This window comes from Artibeus jamaicensis, unplaced genomic scaffold (genome assembly GCF_021234435.1).
Source record: "Artibeus jamaicensis isolate MK-2021 breed Jamaican fruit bat unplaced genomic scaffold, CSHL_Jam_final contig_387, whole genome shotgun sequence".
Lineage (NCBI taxonomy): Eukaryota > Metazoa > Chordata > Mammalia > Chiroptera > Phyllostomidae > Artibeus > Artibeus jamaicensis.
The window spans coordinates 38,667,291-38,685,992 of record NW_026521812.1 but is presented as its reverse complement, the minus strand read 5'-3'; the positions used below and the strand labels follow the sequence as shown (position 1 = coordinate 38,685,992).

General features: G+C 39.4%; 1 protein-coding gene and 1 long non-coding RNA gene across 4 annotated transcripts in view; one reads left to right on the top strand and one right to left on the bottom strand.

The window, feature by feature from the left end:
• Positions 1-13,801, bottom strand: part of LOC128627350 (uncharacterized) — a 33,023-nt gene extending 19,222 nt beyond the window's left edge. For 2 of the 3 annotated variants that reach the window (XR_008391521.1, XR_008391522.1), the window contains exons 1-4: positions 13,535-13,801; positions 10,101-10,243; positions 9,381-9,452; positions 8,566-8,651 (exon numbers count right to left, since the gene is read on the bottom strand). This is a non-coding gene — a long non-coding RNA (uncharacterized LOC128627350). Of the gene's footprint in view, positions 1-7,493; positions 8,652-9,380; positions 9,453-10,100; positions 10,244-13,534 lie in introns of those variants that run through there. The other variant, XR_008391520.1, reaches the window with a different exon arrangement.
• A 42-nt stretch (positions 13,802-13,843) lies between these two features.
• On the top strand, positions 13,844-17,690 carry PNRC1 (proline rich nuclear receptor coactivator 1). Its single transcript, XM_037131226.2, has 2 exons — positions 13,844-14,510; positions 16,591-17,690. Exons 1-2 carry the CDS (start codon positions 13,974-13,976, stop codon positions 17,032-17,034), a joined length of 981 nt encoding a protein of 326 aa, XP_036987121.2. The 5' UTR covers positions 13,844-13,973; the 3' UTR covers positions 17,035-17,690.
• The last annotated feature ends 1,012 nt before the right edge of the window (positions 17,691-18,702 follow it).

Sequence of the window (18,702 nt, the reverse complement as noted above, 5' to 3'; positions counted from 1 at the left end):
GCCATTACTCAGTGCACTGAGCTACACCAGCCAGGGGTCCAAGGTTGTTTCTTAAATACAAAGGAATAACCTTACCATTTCTACTGCACTTAGTCCTATACTGACTTTTGACGTCTTTTGCATTATTGCTCTGCACTGCCATTTAGGTGCCTGGGAACCACTATCTTGTTTGGTAGTTAACCCCAAGCTTCACATAGCATTTCTTACCTAGAAGCACTTAAGTTTATAGTGAATGCAAGTTAGGTGAGTGAATTCTGGTGGCCTTATTTAATGTATACCCAGAGTATGTACTTTTCATACACTATATCATTTAATTAAACTGTTTATGTAATGCTTACCTCCTCAAGAAGGTATATATGCTTTTTGAAAGCAGGAAATGTATATTTGTGGCTGTTTTAGACATTGTACACAACACCCTATGTCTACTTATCTTATGGAAATTGTCCTTCAAATCCTTCTAAAAGACATATTTGATAGTATTAAAAGCTATATCTATTTATCATACTGCTACAAGGTGGGACCTACTTACTTTTTTCTTTTAAGTCTCACTAATCATTTTAGGGTAGAGAAAGGTATCTCTGTTTATGGTCTAATAATGGTTCTTATTTTTCAGAAAAGGTCCCAGTTAAAAAGGTGTGTTTCACTATCTATTGTGTAACAAAATTGGACTACATATAAAAGCATATGTTAACATACCAGTTCCCCCACATCATTGCTAACCAGAGAAGCTCTGCTTTTATCTATTTGGAATTCAGGGGGTTCCATGGGCTGTTACCTGAATCAGGGCAGCAGTGCCAGCTAAGGAAGATGTGGTATTTCAACGGAAATCTTGACAGGTGTTAAAATAGCAGATGAATGAATTAATGGAGAGCCAGACAGGAATTTTCCACTTGGAAACAGAAGATCCTATATCTCTCCAAGAACTCACTTCACCTATTAGCTCAAAGAAAAAGTATAATACATGTTTTCAATATAACAACTTCATTGAGATGAATTCACATACCATAAAACTGACACTTTGAATTCACAATTCAGTGTATTTTGTATATTTATAGACTTATGTAACAATCATCACTATCTAATTTTAAAACATTTCATCAAAACGAAAACTTAGTTTTTACCCCAAAAAGAAAGTCATGCTCATTAGTAGTCACTCTGTATTTCCTCTTTTCCTCCCCAGCCCTTGGCAAGCACTAATCTTCTTTCTGCCGCTATGAATTTGCCTTTTCTGGACATTTAATATAAATGGAGTTGTACAATGTGTGGCATTTTATGTCTGGCTTCTTTCACTGAGCATAATGTTTTCAAGGTTCATCTGTATATAACATGTATCAGTATTTTATTCCCTCCTATGGCCAAACACTATTTCATTGTTTGGGCATGCCAAATCTTGTATATCCATCTGATACTTATGGACATTTGGGTTGTTTCCAGCTTTTAATGATTACAAATAATGCTGCTATGAACATTTATGTATAAGTTTGTGTGCATACATATGTTCTCAATTCTTTTGGTTACATACTCAGGAGTGGTATCATTGGGTCACAAAGAAAACTCCATGTTTAACATTTTCAGGAATTGATAAGCCGTTCTCCAAAGCAGTTGCACTGTGGTATTATCCCACTAGCAGTGTGTAAGAGTTCTAATTTGGAAAGAGTTAGAAAGAGTTCTAATTTGGCTCCTCAGAAATCAGGTGATCCTTGCCTGACTGCGTGTTCTTTAGAATATATAACAGTAAGAAGCTGATTGTAAGCATGCGTTATTGGCTCATCGGCATCAATACTGATTGCTCTGGCCAGGCTCTGTCTTAAGGAACCCCTGATGTCAGTATTTACCCTAACCACATTATATGCACTTGTACATTTGAAGAGTAACTGTAATGTGTTAACTTACTAGTTAAGCCAAAATATCACCCTCTTTTCTCCCCTGAAACTCAAAAATCTAACAACATCATTTTAGATAGAGCATTTACAGCAATGAGTCATATTTGGCTGCAAGTCATAATCAACATCTCAGAGAAATCTTGGCAAAATATCAACATCACAACTTCATTCTGAGCTCCTCTGTGAAATCGGTGGTGGTTATCCCTCAGCTGTTCAATCTGAACATTCCTTTGGTCTTTCTCTGTGCGTTCAGGATTACTTTAAAATGATATAATTTGGGGAATGTCAGTTTTATCTTCTTGTAAAATCTTAAATTTTTTAAGAATTAAATAAGGATGCAGTAAAGATAAGTCAGGCAATTGATTTGTTCTGGACAAATCCTAAATCTGTCTGATGTTAGAAGAACATGGAAATGTTATTTCTTAAAAATTAACAGAAAATCATTGGCCAAATCTCATTTTTCTTTTTATGTTCTGGGGTTTCAAACTAGAAAAAAAAATTTTCTGCACAATTTCACTTTGGCTTGAAAATTATAATCATTTATTTCTCTAAAACAATTATTCTTTTTGTAACCTTTTACCATCATACAATTGAAACAGCTCTAGTGTCTGAAATTCTACTTTATCATAACCCTAGGTTCAAATACTATAAAAATTGGGGCACTGCAATATTTTCTAAAAGTGAAATATGCTGTTCTTCTTATGGAACTTTAGCTGACTAGAAAGACAGGATTAAATTGACTGTTCTGGGACCTGAACAAATACAAGAGATCTGACAAGGTATGTTTCCATTCATTTTCCTCAATTTATTTTAAATTTCTTAGAAGTAGTTTAAGTCTTATTTTCTTTAACTGTCAGATGAAATAGCCCAAAGTAACCAGATTGATTGGAGGGAGTGATTTCTATGGAGGCAAAAAGATTTCTATGTTTTCATACTAAACAAGAGTGAGAATGCCTTTTCTATCAGGGGTTCATAAGCAAGTAAAAGAGCTTAATTATCTGGGGGTTCTTCTGTTTTTGAGAGGCAAAATAATTTCAATCAATTTGACTTTAAGAACCTCACAAATAAAACCTTACTGAACCACAGAAATCAATTTTCTCTTCAAAGTGCCCCTTTTGGACTTTCACGTTCCTGTCAAGGCTATTGTTTCTCTCCAAATGAGCCAGACGGGAAGTCTGGGAGCCATCTCTTTCACTCTCCCTGCTGCTGACCTCTCCTCACCCTCATACTTCTACCCTGTCTGTCTCTCCACTAGACTCATGTCAGTCATCAAGTTTCAGGCTTTTATTCCCATGTTCACCATTCCATTTGCTCGGAATACCTTAGCCTGAGTCCTAGGGTGCCTCACAGGTAAGTCATTGCCATTTGTCTCACTGCCTCTACTCAATGGAGGAGTTTCAAGCTTCTTTGCCTAAAGAGGCAGGTAAGTAAAGGAGTTAAATGAAGTGGATGAACACAGGCCTCATTTGTTAAAGCCTCTACTCAGTCCATTGTCTCTTCATCAGGGATGATGAGACAGTGTTGTTAGAAATCCAGCTTTCCCAGAAAAGTCAGAATCCCCAGAGGTTCCATAGGTTATCTCACTTCACTTGGATTCCTGGAATCCTAAGTATAAGAAGAAGGATGCTTTGTGCTTGGAAGGTAGGTTATACAATGTACTGAGTTGGCCAAACTTCTCAAAGTGCCCCCTGAAGTGGTCCCCAATGACTCCTGATAGGTGCCTTGTCAGCCTGGCTCACCATCTGAGCCAGGATGATGATGATGAATCATCTAATCATCCCGTCTGGACCAGTCCAAACTCCACCAGTCAGTTGTGCTCTCTCTGGAATTTGAACTTAAGCGGTGAGTTAACTGGTAGTAACAGTGGAAGTAGAAATGCACAGAAAACTAACAGAAGCAGTGGTTGAGTCATAACAGTGACAGGGCATTCGAGTAAGAATCAACAAACATATGAGTACTGGGGTTGCACTGGATCCTGAGTTAATTTTGAGTTTCCAAACTTCATTCAAGTCTGCTAGGCACTATACTGTAATTTCCATTCCTCCAAAGAGTTCTGAGTATAAAAATTTTTCTGGAAAACAGTATGGAATTTCCTCAGGATATTAAAAATGAAACTGCTTTTTGACCCAGCAATTCCACTGCTGGGAGTGGAAACCTAGGAATATATGCATGCCTATGTTCATGGCAGTGCTATTTATAATAGCCAAGATTTGGAAACACTGAGTGCCCATCAGAAGATGAGTGGATAAAAAAAACTGTGGTACATTCACACAATGGAATTCTACATAGCAGTAAAAAAGAAGAAATTCTTACTTTTTGCAACAGCATGGATGGAATTAGAGATTATGCTAAGAGATTATACTATTACGCTAAGTAAAATAAGCCAGTCAAAGAAAGACAAATATCATATGGTCTCACTTATAAGTGTAATCAAATAAACAAAATAAACTAACATGCAAAATCGAACCAGAGGCATGGAAACATGAAACAGACTGACAGAGATCAAAGGGAAGAAGTGAGGAGGAGACTGGTTGAAAGAAAGTGAAAGGATTAGCCAAAGAACATACATTAAGGACCTATGGGTAATGGTGTGGGGGTTGATTATAAGAATTGGGGGGCAAGCTGGATGGAGGGGGAAAAGAGGGGAAAAGTAGGACAACTGTAATAGCATAAACAATAAAACATTTGAATTACAAAGACAAAAGTTTTCCTAGAATGCTATGATGCCTGGTGTGTGATCAGTCTTTATGTTTTTGTTATGTTTATGTGTTATTACTTTAGGTAACCTGAGTGAATTCTTCCAATGGGAAAAAAACTGTAACACTTTATATAACGCTTTTTTTAAAGAAGTAATTTTACTTAAATCTTGATAATTGTAAAATGCTTGTGCAAACTACTTCTCTTCTGTGGTCCTCTGCCCCTCTCTAATTGTACTATATTAGAAAATTGTGGAATAATTATTAAGAATACTATTTACTTAAGTAACATCAATAAATCAATAAAAATGTGCCAATATTCTACTGAGTGTATTCTGTCCCACACACATGCCCACACACACACACACACACACACAAAGCATTAAATTTTTGATGACTTAATCCAGAGTTGTTATAAGTAGAAATGGGCCTCAATGTCCCAAGTTTTAGAAGGAGCTTGAATCATGAGAAAGATAATAACTCTCCACCAAATTCTGTGGACCAGGAATTATGTTTCAGTTCCATTCTTTTAATAGTTGAGGAAGAGGAGATGAAATAAGGATGATGATGAGAACAGTAAGAAAAATTAAAAAATAAAAAGAAGAGAAAGACATGAGAGACAAAGTAGAAGTAACTAGATTGCCAAGGTTAATGATGTGACTGCAATAATGACAACTGGTTAGACATAAAAGGATATACATGAGGGTACAACTGCAGTTTCAATGAGGAGTTAAACATTTAAGATTCTGTTGGGGGGGGCTGGGATGGGAGTAAAAATCAGAAAACTGTACTTGAACAATAATTAAGTAAATTTAAAAAAATAAAATATATTTTTAAAAGATTCTGTTGGGAACAAAATTATTTTTTATAATGGAATATATGTTTTAAATTATTTCATAGTGTTACAATTAAATTATATTTTATTTTTAAGTACATTTTATTGATTATGTTATTGCAGTTGTCCCATTTTTTTCTCTCCTCTAGGTCTTCCACCCTGCGCCTGCCCTCCCTCTAGCATTCCCCGCCTCTAGCTCATGTTCATGGCTCATATATATAAGTTCTTTGACTTCTCCATCTTCTATACTACTCTTAACCCTAACCCTCTGTATTTTGTACCTACCGATTATGCTTCTTATTCTTTGTACCTTTTTCTCCTACCCTCTATGTGATCTCTATTTCTGTGATTTTGTTCCTGTTCTAGTTGTTTGCTTAGTTTTTGTTTTTGTATTTTTAGATTCAATTGTTGGTAGTTGTGAGTTTGTTATCGTTTTACTGTTCATAGTTTTGATCTTCTTTTTCTTAGGTAAATCCCTTTAGTATTTCACATAATAAGGGCTTGATGATGATGAACTCCTTAAATTTCACCTTATCTGGGAAGCACATTATCTGTCCTTCCATTCTAAATAATAGCTTTGCTGGATAGAGTAGTCTTGGATGTAGGTCCTTGCCTTTCCTGATTTTGAATTCTTTCCAGCCCCTTTTTGCCTGCAAGATTTCTTTGGAGGAATCAGCTAATAGGTCCCATGGGAACTCCTTTGTAGGTAACTGTCTCCTTCTCTCTTGCCACTTTTAAAATCTCTCCTTATCTTTAATATTGGCTAATGCAATTATGATGTGCTTTGGTGTGTGCTTCCTTGGGTCCAACTTCTTTGGGACTCTCTGACCTTCCTGGACTTGCATGTCTAGTTCCTTTGCCAGATTAGGGAAGCTTTCCTTCATTATTTGTTTGAGTAAGTTTTCAATTTCTTGCTCTTCCTCTTCTCCTTCTGGCACCTCTATGATTCAGTTATTGGAATGTTTAAAGTCGTGTCAGAGGTTCCTCAGCCTCTCTTCATTTTTTTGGATTCTCGTTTCTTCATTCTGTTCTTGTTGAATGTTTATTTCTTCCTTCTGTTCCAAGTCGTTGATTTGAGTCCCAGTTTCCTTCCCTTCACTGTCGGTTCCCTGTATATTTTTCTTTATTTTGTATTGTATAGCCTTCACCTCTTCCTCTGTACTCAATCATTTTTTGTCTGTACTCAATCATTTCTGTGAGCATTCTGATAACCAGTGTTTTGAACTCTGCATCTGATAGATTTGCTATCTCCTTGTCACTTAGTTTTTTCTGGAGTTTTGATCTGTTCTTTTATGTGAGCCATATTTCTTTGTCTTGGTGCACCTGTTATGTTGTAAGGAGCAGAGCCTTAGGTATTCACCAGGTGCTGGCAACCAACTTTGCTGCGTTGTGGCACCACATGTGGGGGAGGGTCAGCGAGGGAACAAGGCTGCATGCTTGGCTCTCGCGCCACTTTCAGTCACTTCGCCCGCTTCCCACCAGTGGATTGTGCCCTTTCAAGTGCTAATTTCTAGGTGGATGGGCTTCTCTACATTCTAGGATCCCGTGTGCCCCTCCAATGAACTCTCCTGTGAGATGATGTTTTCTCCTGTGCCACAACCCCCGCAGATTTTTACAGCCAGAAGTTTTGAGGCTTTAGTTTCTTGCGCTGGAACCCTGGGTTGCGCAGTCTGTCTTACTCCCTAGTTGTTCTCTTAGCTTATCCAAATGTGAATGTGGGCTCAGCTGGTCACCAGCTGCCACCTTGCCATGAGTCATTTCTGCCCCAGCTCCCTGTCTCTGTGCCTCCTACCAGTCTGGATGAATGTTTCTTTTTTGACTTTTTGGTTGTTGGACTTCCATACAGTCCAATTTTCTGGCATTTCTGGTGGTTTTTGTTTTTAAATTGGTTGTTATCCTTCTTCTGGTTGTGTGAGAAAGCAAAGCATACCTACCTATGCCTCCATCTTGACCAGTAGCCTAAATTGTAATTCTTTTAAACATCGGTGTAGACTCATGACACTAAAAAGAAAAGTCTTCTGCCCTGTCCAGGTTGGAGTGATGTTCTGTGCACCAAAATGTTGCCAGTTTGATCCTGGTCAGGACACATACCTAGTTCGAGGTTTTGATCCTAGTTGGGTCAATGTCTTTCTTACCCTTCCTTTCTCTCTAAAGTCAATAAACATATCCCTGGGTGGTAATTTAAAAAAAATATCTTCCAATTTTACCCAATAAATGGCCTACTAGTGATATTATCCTAATTATAATCCATACTCATGCAGTGTTCCTTTTCCCCCACACCTGTTTTATTTCGAACGTAAATAAGTATTTTCCTTTACTTAATGAACAACTGCAAATGGTTTAAATAATACTGAACATGAATCATCGACTAATACAAGGGCTTTAATGTGAAATGAGTTGTTTTTTATTTTAAATTAAATGTATTAGGATGACATTGGTTAATAAAATAAAACTATGTTTTAACAAACAAAAGAAAATAAAGGTTATGTATAAAGGGACCTGGAATCTCTAAGGTGATTCCAAAAATGAATTAAATGAGTTAAAAATCTATGGTGAGACCAGAACTCTCTACCTCTGCTTTGAGAAGGGCTGTTTATTACAGAACATTCAGTTGTGTATGTTGAAGATGGATTGGTAGAGAAGTTCTCATGTGGTGTTCTGATATTCACCCTGATGCCCAGATTTTGCCGCTAATATTTCTCTTCATTTAAAGGAACAAGGGTTTCTTATAAAATAGCTCATTCCATGTTTTGGGTCAGAGAAAGATCAAGATAATCTGGATCATCTTGTTGTTTCTATAAAGCCAGAATGTTCTGCCCTGGTTAGGTAGCTGAGTTGATTAGAGCATTACCCCAATACGGTAAGGTTGTGGGTTCAATCTCAGGTCAGAGCACATACACAGATCAACCAATGAATGCAATAATAAGTGGAATAACAAATCAGTGTTTCTCTTTCTCTCTCAAATCAATTAAAAAGTAAAAAATACTTTAAAGCAAGAATGTTTTCAAAAATGTTTGGGAGAAATGCTGAAGACTCCGTAGAACCATCTTTAAAAGTCTCTCACCGGGTCCTGGCTGTTGTGGCTCAGTGGACTGAGCATCAGCCTGCCAACCAAAGGGTTGCCAGTTCAATGCCCAGTCAGGGCACATACCTGGGTTGTGGACTAGTTCTCCAGTGGGGGTGGGGCACACGAGAGGCAGCAACACACTGATGTTTCTCTTCCCCCCTTCCCTCTACCTAAAAGTAAATAAATAAAATATTTAAGACAAAAAAAGTCTTTCACTGGCCAAGTTCTAACAGTTTGAGCACAAAGGGAAAATAATGATAATTGAAACTATGTAAATTTCTGAAAGTCCTTAGCAATTCTCCAAAGGAAGAAGTTTACAATTTAGTAATAGGTAGTGGCTATAGAAGATAGTGAATGTGATAATACCTATGTTAATTTTTTAGAAGTTTAATAAGTATAGAGTTATATGTCTTGGGATTTTTTAAATCTAAAGCCTTGCCCTGGCTGGTGTGGCTCAGTGGATTGAGCGTGGGCCTGTGAACCACACAATCGAGGTTCAATTCCCAGTCAGGGCACATGCCTGGGTTGCAGGCCAGTTCCCAGCAGGGGACTCACGAGAGGCGACCACACATTGATACACCTCTCCTTCTCTCCTTCTCTTTCCCTCTAAAGATAAATAAATAAAATCTCTAAAAAAATCTTATATTAGTTTATAAGACATGACTTTTCTCTAATTGTGAAAGTAGGGAGGAATGAATAGAGGGAATTGGGAATCAGCCAAGCAGTCCTGAACAAAAAATATTAACTATACCAAGAACAGAAAGAAGTACTCCATATCATTTGACAACTAGGTAAAAAGGAGATTCAACATGAAATCAACACTGGGGTCCAAAATGACCTAGTAAAAATAGAAAGAGAATTCAATAGTGTGTTTCAAGATGATAGCATGTCATACGTACTGAAAAATACAGCAACCGGCAATTATGTGGGCTCTGTCCATGCATCATAACAGATAAAATCTCTCAATGGTCCTATTAATAGTAACAATGAGACAAGTCAGTTTGTAAACAGTCTATGTAAATATATAATAATAAGAAGCTGGGTTCTATAAGGTGGTCAAATGAACCCTTAAAAACACACCATTTGGGTACTCTGGCTGGTGTGGCTCATTGGACTGGGTGATGGCCTGTAAACCATAAAGGTCACCAGTTCAATTCCAAGTCCAGGGCACATGCCTGGGTTGCAGCCCAGGTCCCCAGTGGGGGGCCAAGTGAGAAGCAACCACACATTGATGTTTCTCTCCCTCTCTTTCTCCCTCCCTTCCCCTCTCTAAAAATAAATTAATAAAATCTTAAAGAAACACACCATTTTGGGAGAGGCTAGGATTACAGTCTGTAAGTGGCAAGGATTTGAAAAGTTTTATCAATATGTAAAAAGAGAGCCAGCCAGAAGGCACTCTGGGCCTGTGACCCAACTAAGATTCAATTGGTTGAAACCTCAGCTATTCCAAATAACATGCTTCTTCTCTTGGTTTTATAACTAGGGATATAATATATCCTAGTTATAAATATATTCTAGTTATAATAATATAACTAGAATTATGTACCCCTAATATTATTGTACCCTGGGGCTGCCACTAGTCCTTTTTACACCTTTGTACCAATAAGAAAAAGACACACCTCTGTCATCCAGGTGGTCCAGCTTCCAGTCAGATGACCTTAAGAGCAGAGTGAGAGCTGTCTTCCAGTTCCCCCGCCCCTTCGGCCAGGCACTCTTGTGCAAAGCACAACCTGCACGGGCCTGCTGATCCTCTTAGGAAGATCTAAGAAATAAATATATGGTAACACTACTGCAACCCCAGAAAAGTTTAAGTGTAGGTGTAATGAAGATATTCATCTCAACCTATGGTAATAATACTTTAAAGGCAATTTAAGTGTCCGTGTAAATTTCATTATTCTGAAAACTTGTGTATATTTTTTTGCTTTTAAATAAAAACCTCATAATTTTAATTAAACTTTCCAGAGTATGTTGATGAAGTAAAGTTTGTAATCAATGCTTAAATGTTAGGGAAATGTTTATTTGTTAAGTTTAAACATTTTGATTTCCTGGTTGTGTTCACTGCTTAGAGAAATGTTAGGTCATAGATTTGAAAGACTAATAGTTTGAGCATTGAGTAAAGTATAAATTGGAGTGTTCCTTTGTTCACATAGGTGTCACTTGAGGCTTAGACATTTAAGATTTAAGCCACAATAGGTAGAGGAAATGAAAGTAAAGTCACAGTGAGGGAGGAAAGAAAGAGATTCAGAGCAGGAGGAGCGAAAGATTATGTTCAAGGCAGAGAAAGGGAGAGTAGGAGGACTGAAGTGAAATGAAAGAGACAAAGAGAGGACAGGAACTTAGAGGGTTCTGAAGTGCTTATGCTGGTAAACTGCTTATTTCACACATGGCCTTTACCTCTTTGGATTTTTAAAAATTCTTTGTTATCTGTGGTGTTTACCTCTTTTCTCCACTCTTGAATGTCTATGGTTTATTTAAAAAACAAACAAATTCCTCTAAAAAAAACCTGTTGGATTAACAAAAATAAAACCAAGGTATGCACTGGAACAAAAAGCTTCAAGAATCCTGAGAGACCACCCAAGATTTACTTTACCCTTGGAATGTCTTGCTACCGCTACAATTGGCCCTTGGGGCTCAGACAAGAGCATCTGATCTTTTCCTTTATATCATATCGCACAGATGAAACCAGGTTTGAATATTAACATAAGACTTTAGGAATTATATATAAAAAGTAACATAAAATCCAATAATCTGATTCATAAAACCTGGATTGCTCTCTTTTGGTGGACCATTCTAGCTCACAGTCTCTTAGTGGAGGCCACCATTTTAGCACCATTCACCCATGTGGCCACAGCTGCAAGGTTTCTTTCCCTACCCTTCCCTTTCTTTCTGATTAAAAAAAAATTTTTAGAAGAGACTTTTTGAGCCAAACCAAGGATTTATGCTAGGAAGCAAGATCTCAAATGCTCTTGCAAGGTTACCTTTTTAAAAATACAAAACCCAGGGTCTAACAGGAGGCCTACCATTCAGACCTCAAAAGGATAATCTAAGTAACACACAATAACTCACAGGCCAATAATAGGTATATTTGATCAAGGGCCTCACTGAACTGACTGCCAATTAGCAGTACCCTGGAAGACACATTATTCCCCACGACAATGTTATATTACCCTAAGATAAAGTCAGAGTCTAGTCATGGGGGTCTAACCTGCAGCCCACAAGCCACATGCATCCCAGGATGGCTATAAATGCAGCCCAACACAAAATTGTAAACTTACTTAAAACATTATGAGATTTTGTTGTGATTAAATGTCCTAATGTATTTAATGTGTGGCCTAAGACAACTCTTCTTCCAGTGTAGCCCAGAGACACCAAAAGGTTGGAAACCCCTGCTAGGCCTTGGGATATAGTAAAAAGAACACTGGACTAGGCATTAGAAATTCTCGGGATTTAGTCCCTGCCTCACAGTATAACCCTTAAGCAAGTTACTTTATCTTTAGAGGCTTTTAAAACATCACATGTGAAATAGAACCTTTCTCAATGCACTTCATAGGGTTAGACTAATCCTTTATAGGGTTAAAAGAAAATGAGAACAACATGAAAAAGTAGAAACTTTTAAAAACAAAAGAACAAGTTAAATCATTCCAAGGTTTTATAATCTTTGCCTGATATTCTCCACCAGCTTTTGCCATGCAATTTTCCTCACCCAATCCTAAACCCAACTTCAATTTACAGGCCCCAAAATTCAAATTAAAGGTTCTCTAAGATCTTTTACAGTTCTAAAAGTATGATTCCTTTTCATCCAATGAACAGGGAAGCTTACTATGTATTAAGTGTTGGAAAGAAAAAGCGAACAAAATCCAGCAAATATGATAAAAGTCCATAATCATTTATGGTAGAGTGTAGCGCTAAAAGTTTGTATAAAGTTATTAAGTAACATTATTCTGCATATTCCCTACAAAGTCCAACCTTGTCATCAATCATAAGATACTTATCCAGTACTACAAAGATGAAAAATATTGCTTAAAGACTGTGGTGGGTAGAGACGTTTTGGGTTTTTTTTTTTAACTTTTTAAAATTTTGAGAGAGAGAAACATCAATTTGTTGTTCCATTTATTTATGCATTCAGTGGTTGATTCTTGCATGTGCCCTTATCTGGGATGGAACCAGAAACCTTGGCGTCTCCAGAAGCTCTAACCAACTGAGCTAATTGTCAGAGAAATGTAAGATTACTGGGGTGTTCTAAAAACCTACAATCTAGTTTGGCAGGCAGTATGGATGCTAAAACCTTCTTCTTGCCAAATATGGACTGGAGTTCAAATTATAATACTAATTTACTCTGTTTCACAGGCACTTTTTGCCTCTCTAAGCCTGTTTCCTCTCCTGTAAAATAAGAACCTAGTTGTTGGAGTAGTTTTGAGTACATATGAGATAATTTACATGAAGAACAGTTCCTTGTGCGTCTGTGCTCATTAAATAGCCACAACTGTTGCGAGTGAGTGAACGAGTGCAGGGCCGGGACACGACTAGAGTGAGATTCCTATCAACACACAGCTAGGAAAACACACTAGGTTGAAGAGCTACTTCAGTTTCTCCTTAGAGACTCAAGCCTCCTCCATTGCTTCTTATTCAGTATCAGGCGCCTTTTTGCGATCCTAAAGTCTCACACAGTCCTTTAAGTATGAAGGCAGAAACATTTCCAAAGCCCAGTTACGGATTTATGGAGAACTTTTTGTACATTAAGGGGCGAATTTCAATCAATTTCATTCCCTTAATTCTCACTCCGGCCACCACGGCTAACGAGCATTTTTACTCATCCGAGTAAATGAAAAAAACATGAGCTACATTGACCAATTATAAATGTGGACTGATTTCGTTCACGATTGCTAGGAAAGAAACCCCCATAATGTACTTTGAAATAAATAAAACCGATAATGCTATTATGTTGGGCTAGGAATATAAAAGAACCCTTGCCCAGGGACATTGGCCTAGGTGATTGGGGACTCCTTCTCCCTCCCTCTCACCCCACCAAACCCATAACCAAATTCAATCTGACCTCTGCCTAGAGGGCGAGGAGCGGGGGCTTCGAAGGAGAAGGGTGGGGGAGGTGGGGCTGAAAAGGAACTTCATTGTTCGCGGGGCCGACTCTTCCCCAAAGAGCCCGTTGGCAGCGCCTGCGCAGTGCGCGTTCTTTGTGCCCCTCTGCAGCAAGCTAGTTGTTTGTGTGTGTCTTTCAGAGGCGGTGGGGGCGGAGCCGCGGGGGTGCAGGCCCTGTCGCATTCCGATTGGGTTTTTGCAGGGAGGTGGGTGGTTGCAGGGAGGAGCTTCCGATAACAACACTTGGAGCTGGAGCCGAGGCTATTTGTTGCTGCGCCGCCACCGCCCGAGTCCCTGTCCGCGCTCTTCTCGGGCACTCTTAGCAGCAGCCGCGCCGCCTTCATCTCTGGCTTCGCTTGCTCATTCTCTTCCTGCGGAACCACTTTTCTCCTAGCGCCATGACCGTCGTCTCTGTCCCGCAGCGGGAGCCGCTGATCCTGGGCGGCCGCCTTGCGCCCCTGGGCTTTTCCGCCCGCGGTTACTTCGGGGCCCTCCCGATGGTACCCTCGGCTCCACCGCCTTTACCCCGGATTCCGGACCCCCGAGCACTGCCTCCCACCCTGTTTCTCCCTCACTTCCTAGGGGGGGACGGCCCGTGTCTGACCCCTCAGCCTCGCACCCCAGCACCTCTGCCCAACTGCAACCTGGTCCCGGCGGGAGGCACCCCTCGGGCCGCTCCAAAGAAGCGGCGAAAGAAGAAGGTGCGGGCCAGCCCGGCAGGGCAGCTGCCCAACCGCTTCCACCAGTACCAGCAGCACCGGCCGAGCCTAGAGAGCGGGCGGAGCTCAACGGGCCGGAACCGAGCGCAGGAAGTCCCGGACCAGGCTGCCGCCTCGGCCCCGGCTCCTGGGACCGCAACCGAAACTGAGGGCGCGAGCCTTTGCCCTGGTCCGCTACCTCCTGCGGTACCTGGCCACCCCTCATTTAGAAAAGAGGTGAGTTCCACGAGAGGGTAAAGGGACCGTTGAGGAATTGTGGACCTTAAATGGCCACGGCCAGGCTCCGGGTTTTGGGGCCCCGCACAGAGGGGGGCCGGGATAAGGGGCGGCTGTTTACTCGGGAGGGAAGTTTCCGTGACGCTTGCTCCGTTCTTGCCGAGGGGGATGAGGGGGAGGGGGAGGCTTGCGGTGGCATTACTGATTGGTTCCCGAGGTCTAGCCAATGAGAGGTGCGGCTGCGCCCCAGCAACAGCCCGCATTTAGAAGGCTGGCGTCGTTCCAGGGGGTTTCAGCTTTCTGGACGCGCGGTAGGGTGGGGAGGGAAGGGGGCCGCGGGGCTGACGTCAGCGCGCGCTACGTGCGGGGCGCTTCGGCGTTCATGAAGGAGGCAAGGCCGAGTTGGGGTATTAGAGGAAAGGTCGGGGCAGCTGACGATGGGTAGCTCCAAGACTAGGGAGCAACACTCGTGTACACTCACCGCCCCCCCCCCAAGCGAGCGATTAGGAGTGGGCTACACGGGCTGGATTCCTTTTGGCTTGGATTTTTGCTGAGTTGTTAGGGCGCCGATCCAACTGGGGCTCTGCCCTTCGCGTGGCCGACCTACTTAGCTGCACTTTAACTTTTCAAAGTTGACAGGAGTGGCAGCAGAGTGCTTGCCTCTTTGAAACGATATATTTTGTGTCCTAGTCTCAGATGAACAGAATTTATTTATTTAACAGTTTTTACTGTTCTGTACCGGATTTCTTAGTAGAAAGCGGTTTTATTACTTGTGTTCGGACTGAAATTGTCGAAAGAGTTATCAGGGGAATTGACGTCATGCTGTCCAATTGCTGTTGGACTAAGGTAAAATTGATAAAAACGTAAACGGAATTAAAACGCTAAAATGATTTGAAATGAAAGTAACCTTTATATCAAAATAAAACGTTTTGTTGACTTAAGCTTTAATAATGAAATGAAAATTAAGTTACTGCCATTTTTTGAAAGGCTGTTGTACTGAGAGTTTTGCAGGTTACCAAGCTGTGCCCTTGGAAAAATTAGACTTCTTTGCTGTAATTCCTTAAATTATCTTCTTAGGTTCCTTTCAAGTTTCAAAATTCCATGGTTCTGAAATATTACAACAAAAGCAAATTTTTGCATTTCTTGATTCTTGGTTAATAAGATTCCTTCCCCCCACCAAATGTGTTAAAACCAGAAAACTTTGCTAGCAGTTTCCCTTATGACATGGAGTGTTACCTTGTGTTCTTTCTGTTTTTGTGTTCTGCTTCCCTACCACTTCATATACAAGTGTTGGAAGGGCCATATGATCTAATGGATTGTTACTTCATACTTTTCATCTGGCAGTGCCTTCCTATAAGGATCACTTGAGTTAAGAAAGTGACTAGAATGTGTGGTCATGTTCTTGAAGCAGTTGTGAAACCAGAAAGTAGGGGCAGGCAGGAAACTTTTTTCCCCCCAATTTGTTGTAACTGGAAAAGATGATAAAAGTGGTAAGTATTTCAGTACTTTGAGGTTTCAGTTTAGTATTTAGGTATCTGAAAAATTTTTAGAAGCTAGTTACTAACCATTACCAAAACAACTTCACCTAAAATCTAGCTCCTGCTAGTAAAATTTTTATTCCAAAATAACTTTTTAAAAGTATCTGTCTTAGAGGTAATAGTAGTTTTATTTTCACCATACTCTCAACCAACCAAAATTGAAAGCATTAGAAAATATTTCTTGGCAACATCCTATTGTAGAAACACTGATTTATCAGAAACCAGTTGGCATTACTTTTCCTTAGAATTATAGGAACATGGACTTGGGGTTACTTTGGGTTTTTACTTTGACGTTGTAGAACGGGCTTATACATTGCACACTGGTAGCAGTGGTAATTATATTTTTTGGTGGTATGTGCATATTTGGACTTACAGTGATAAGTGCAGCCAGCCTCTCTGTTTTTAACCAAGACAGTGGACTAAATAAAGTCCAGGGTAACTTTTAAATACATATATGACATATATATTAGCTATATAGGTGAGGTTAATGACTGGCTTTTATCATGAGACTATATTCACATTTATGTTTCTTGTCTTTGTAGGTTTTAATATCAAACATAGGAAAATCGGAGAAAATTACCATTCCCCACGGGCAGCTTGTTCATGGTATGCACTTGTGTGAACAACCAAAGATAAACAGACAGAAAAGCAAATATAACTTACCACTAACCAAGATCACCTCTGCAAAAAGAAATGAAAATAACTTTTGGCAGGATTCTGTTTCATCTGATATAATTCAGAAGCAGGAAAAAAAGTCTTTCAAAAATACTGAGAACATTAAAAAAAAGCATTTGAAGAAATCTGCATTTTTAACTGAAGTGAGCCAAAAGGAAAATTATGCAGGGGCAAAATTTAGTGATCCACCTTCTCCTAGTGTTCTTCCAAAGCCGCCCAGTCACTGGATGGGAAGCACTATTGAAAATTCCAACCAAAATAGAGAATTGATGGCGGTACACTTAAAAACTCTCCTAAAAGTTCAAACTTAGGTCTTGGATTTCAGTATGTATGTGAAACATAATTTTTCCAAAATTTCTGGACTCTTGAAAGAAAACTGGTACAGAAATGGCAATTTCCTTTGTTGCAGCTTACAAGTGCAAAAGATGAGTTTAAAAAATTACAAACAGCTTGTATTATATTTTATATTTTGTAAATACTGTATACCATGTATTATGTGTATATTGTTCATACTTGAGAGGTACTTATAGTTTTGTTATGAAAGTGTATTTTGCCCTGCCCAAATGGTAGGTGTTTTGTATATATACAATGGAGAAATTTTACGTGTGTGCTAAGGCACATGGATGACCAATTTATTTGCACAAGGTACCAAGAGATTTTTCAAGAAACAGCTGTCAAATCTTAAGGTGAAGATCTAAATGTGAACAGTTTACTGATGCACTACTGAATTTTAAATCTGTGGCACAATCATTGTAAACATGAGATTTGTCTATGTTTCTCTAAATTGATTTCTGCCTTTTTACCTGTAATTACTGGAAAACTCCTGTTCTCATGTTTACCAAACTTAATCTCGGATTTTTGGTTTGCCCACATTCAAATTTAAAATACCTCTAATGTTAATGCCAACAAAATCGGTTGTAATCAAATTTTTAAATAATAATTTGGTCCCCTCCTCCCCCCTTTTAAACTAGTCTGGACTCTTTGTGTGTGCCTGTTTTTCATGTTTGAATGTGTCACTAAGAGGTGGATTTTAACTTTCACTTTACTGGCTAAACATCTTTAGCTATGCTAATTGTCCCTTCTCTCTAGAATTTAGAGGGGCTGGTAATTTCACATTAGTACCACTTAAGGGAGAAATTCCCCATCTTACAAACAGAAATGGTTGTGGTTAAAGGTAAACCTGATCAATTTATAACTTAGAATATATTCATGTATGAACTTTTACAGAAAATATTTGACTTGACTGTACCATACATTTTCAATGAAAGAAATGACCATTGGATTTACTTAGTTTATATTGATAATGAGTGATGGTAGTTAAGTTTATCTTAGAGAAGTTTTATTGAATGGGCAGTATTTAGACATGAAAGGAAAAAGGGTGTTAAGAGGGTGTGCACAGGATTCTGTAGGGTAGAATAAAGGTGCTGCTATCCTTTCTAGGAAAGTAAGCATGACAGCCTTAGGCCTTACCTTCCTGTGCCACATGGTAGGGGAGGAAGACACTTAACTTTCCAGCTCTACAAAGGTGGGTAGTGACGTGGGCACCTTACTTACTGAGCAGTACAAGAAGCATGGTAACTTGTGTTACAGCTGCCACAAAATCAGAAATAGTAGATCTGCTGTCTTAACAGATGCAGCAAACTCCTGTAACTCAGCCAGCCATTACTGGCACTGGCTATAACATTCTTTGTTCTTGTATGTCGAGAGCTATACTTCATTCCATCTATGTGTGTATATACATACACGGATGTATGTGAAGACTTTCTAAGGGAAGCAACTGATAAGAATGGCTAAAATTCTTAAAGGTACAACATAAGGAAATAGCTATAAAGTAATAGGTTTTAGTAGTTTGAAGAGTGAAGAAAATTGGTTGAATCAGACTATAGATAATGCCTAGCAAAAAGGTATGAACAAGTAGTTTCGGTGTTACAGTAAAATACTACTCAGCAGCATGAGTCCTTTTGAGCTGGTATAACAAA

Excerpts from the sequence above, each read along its gene's own strand:
- PNRC1 (XM_037131226.2), top strand. The coding sequence starts at position 13,974 with ATGACCGTCGTCTCTGTCCCGCAGCGGGAGCCGCTGATCCTGGGCGGC. Across the intron at positions 14,511-16,590 it reads ACCCCTCATTTAGAAAAGAG|GTTTTAATATCAAACATAGG; the intron begins GTGAGTTCCACG and ends TTGTCTTTGTAG.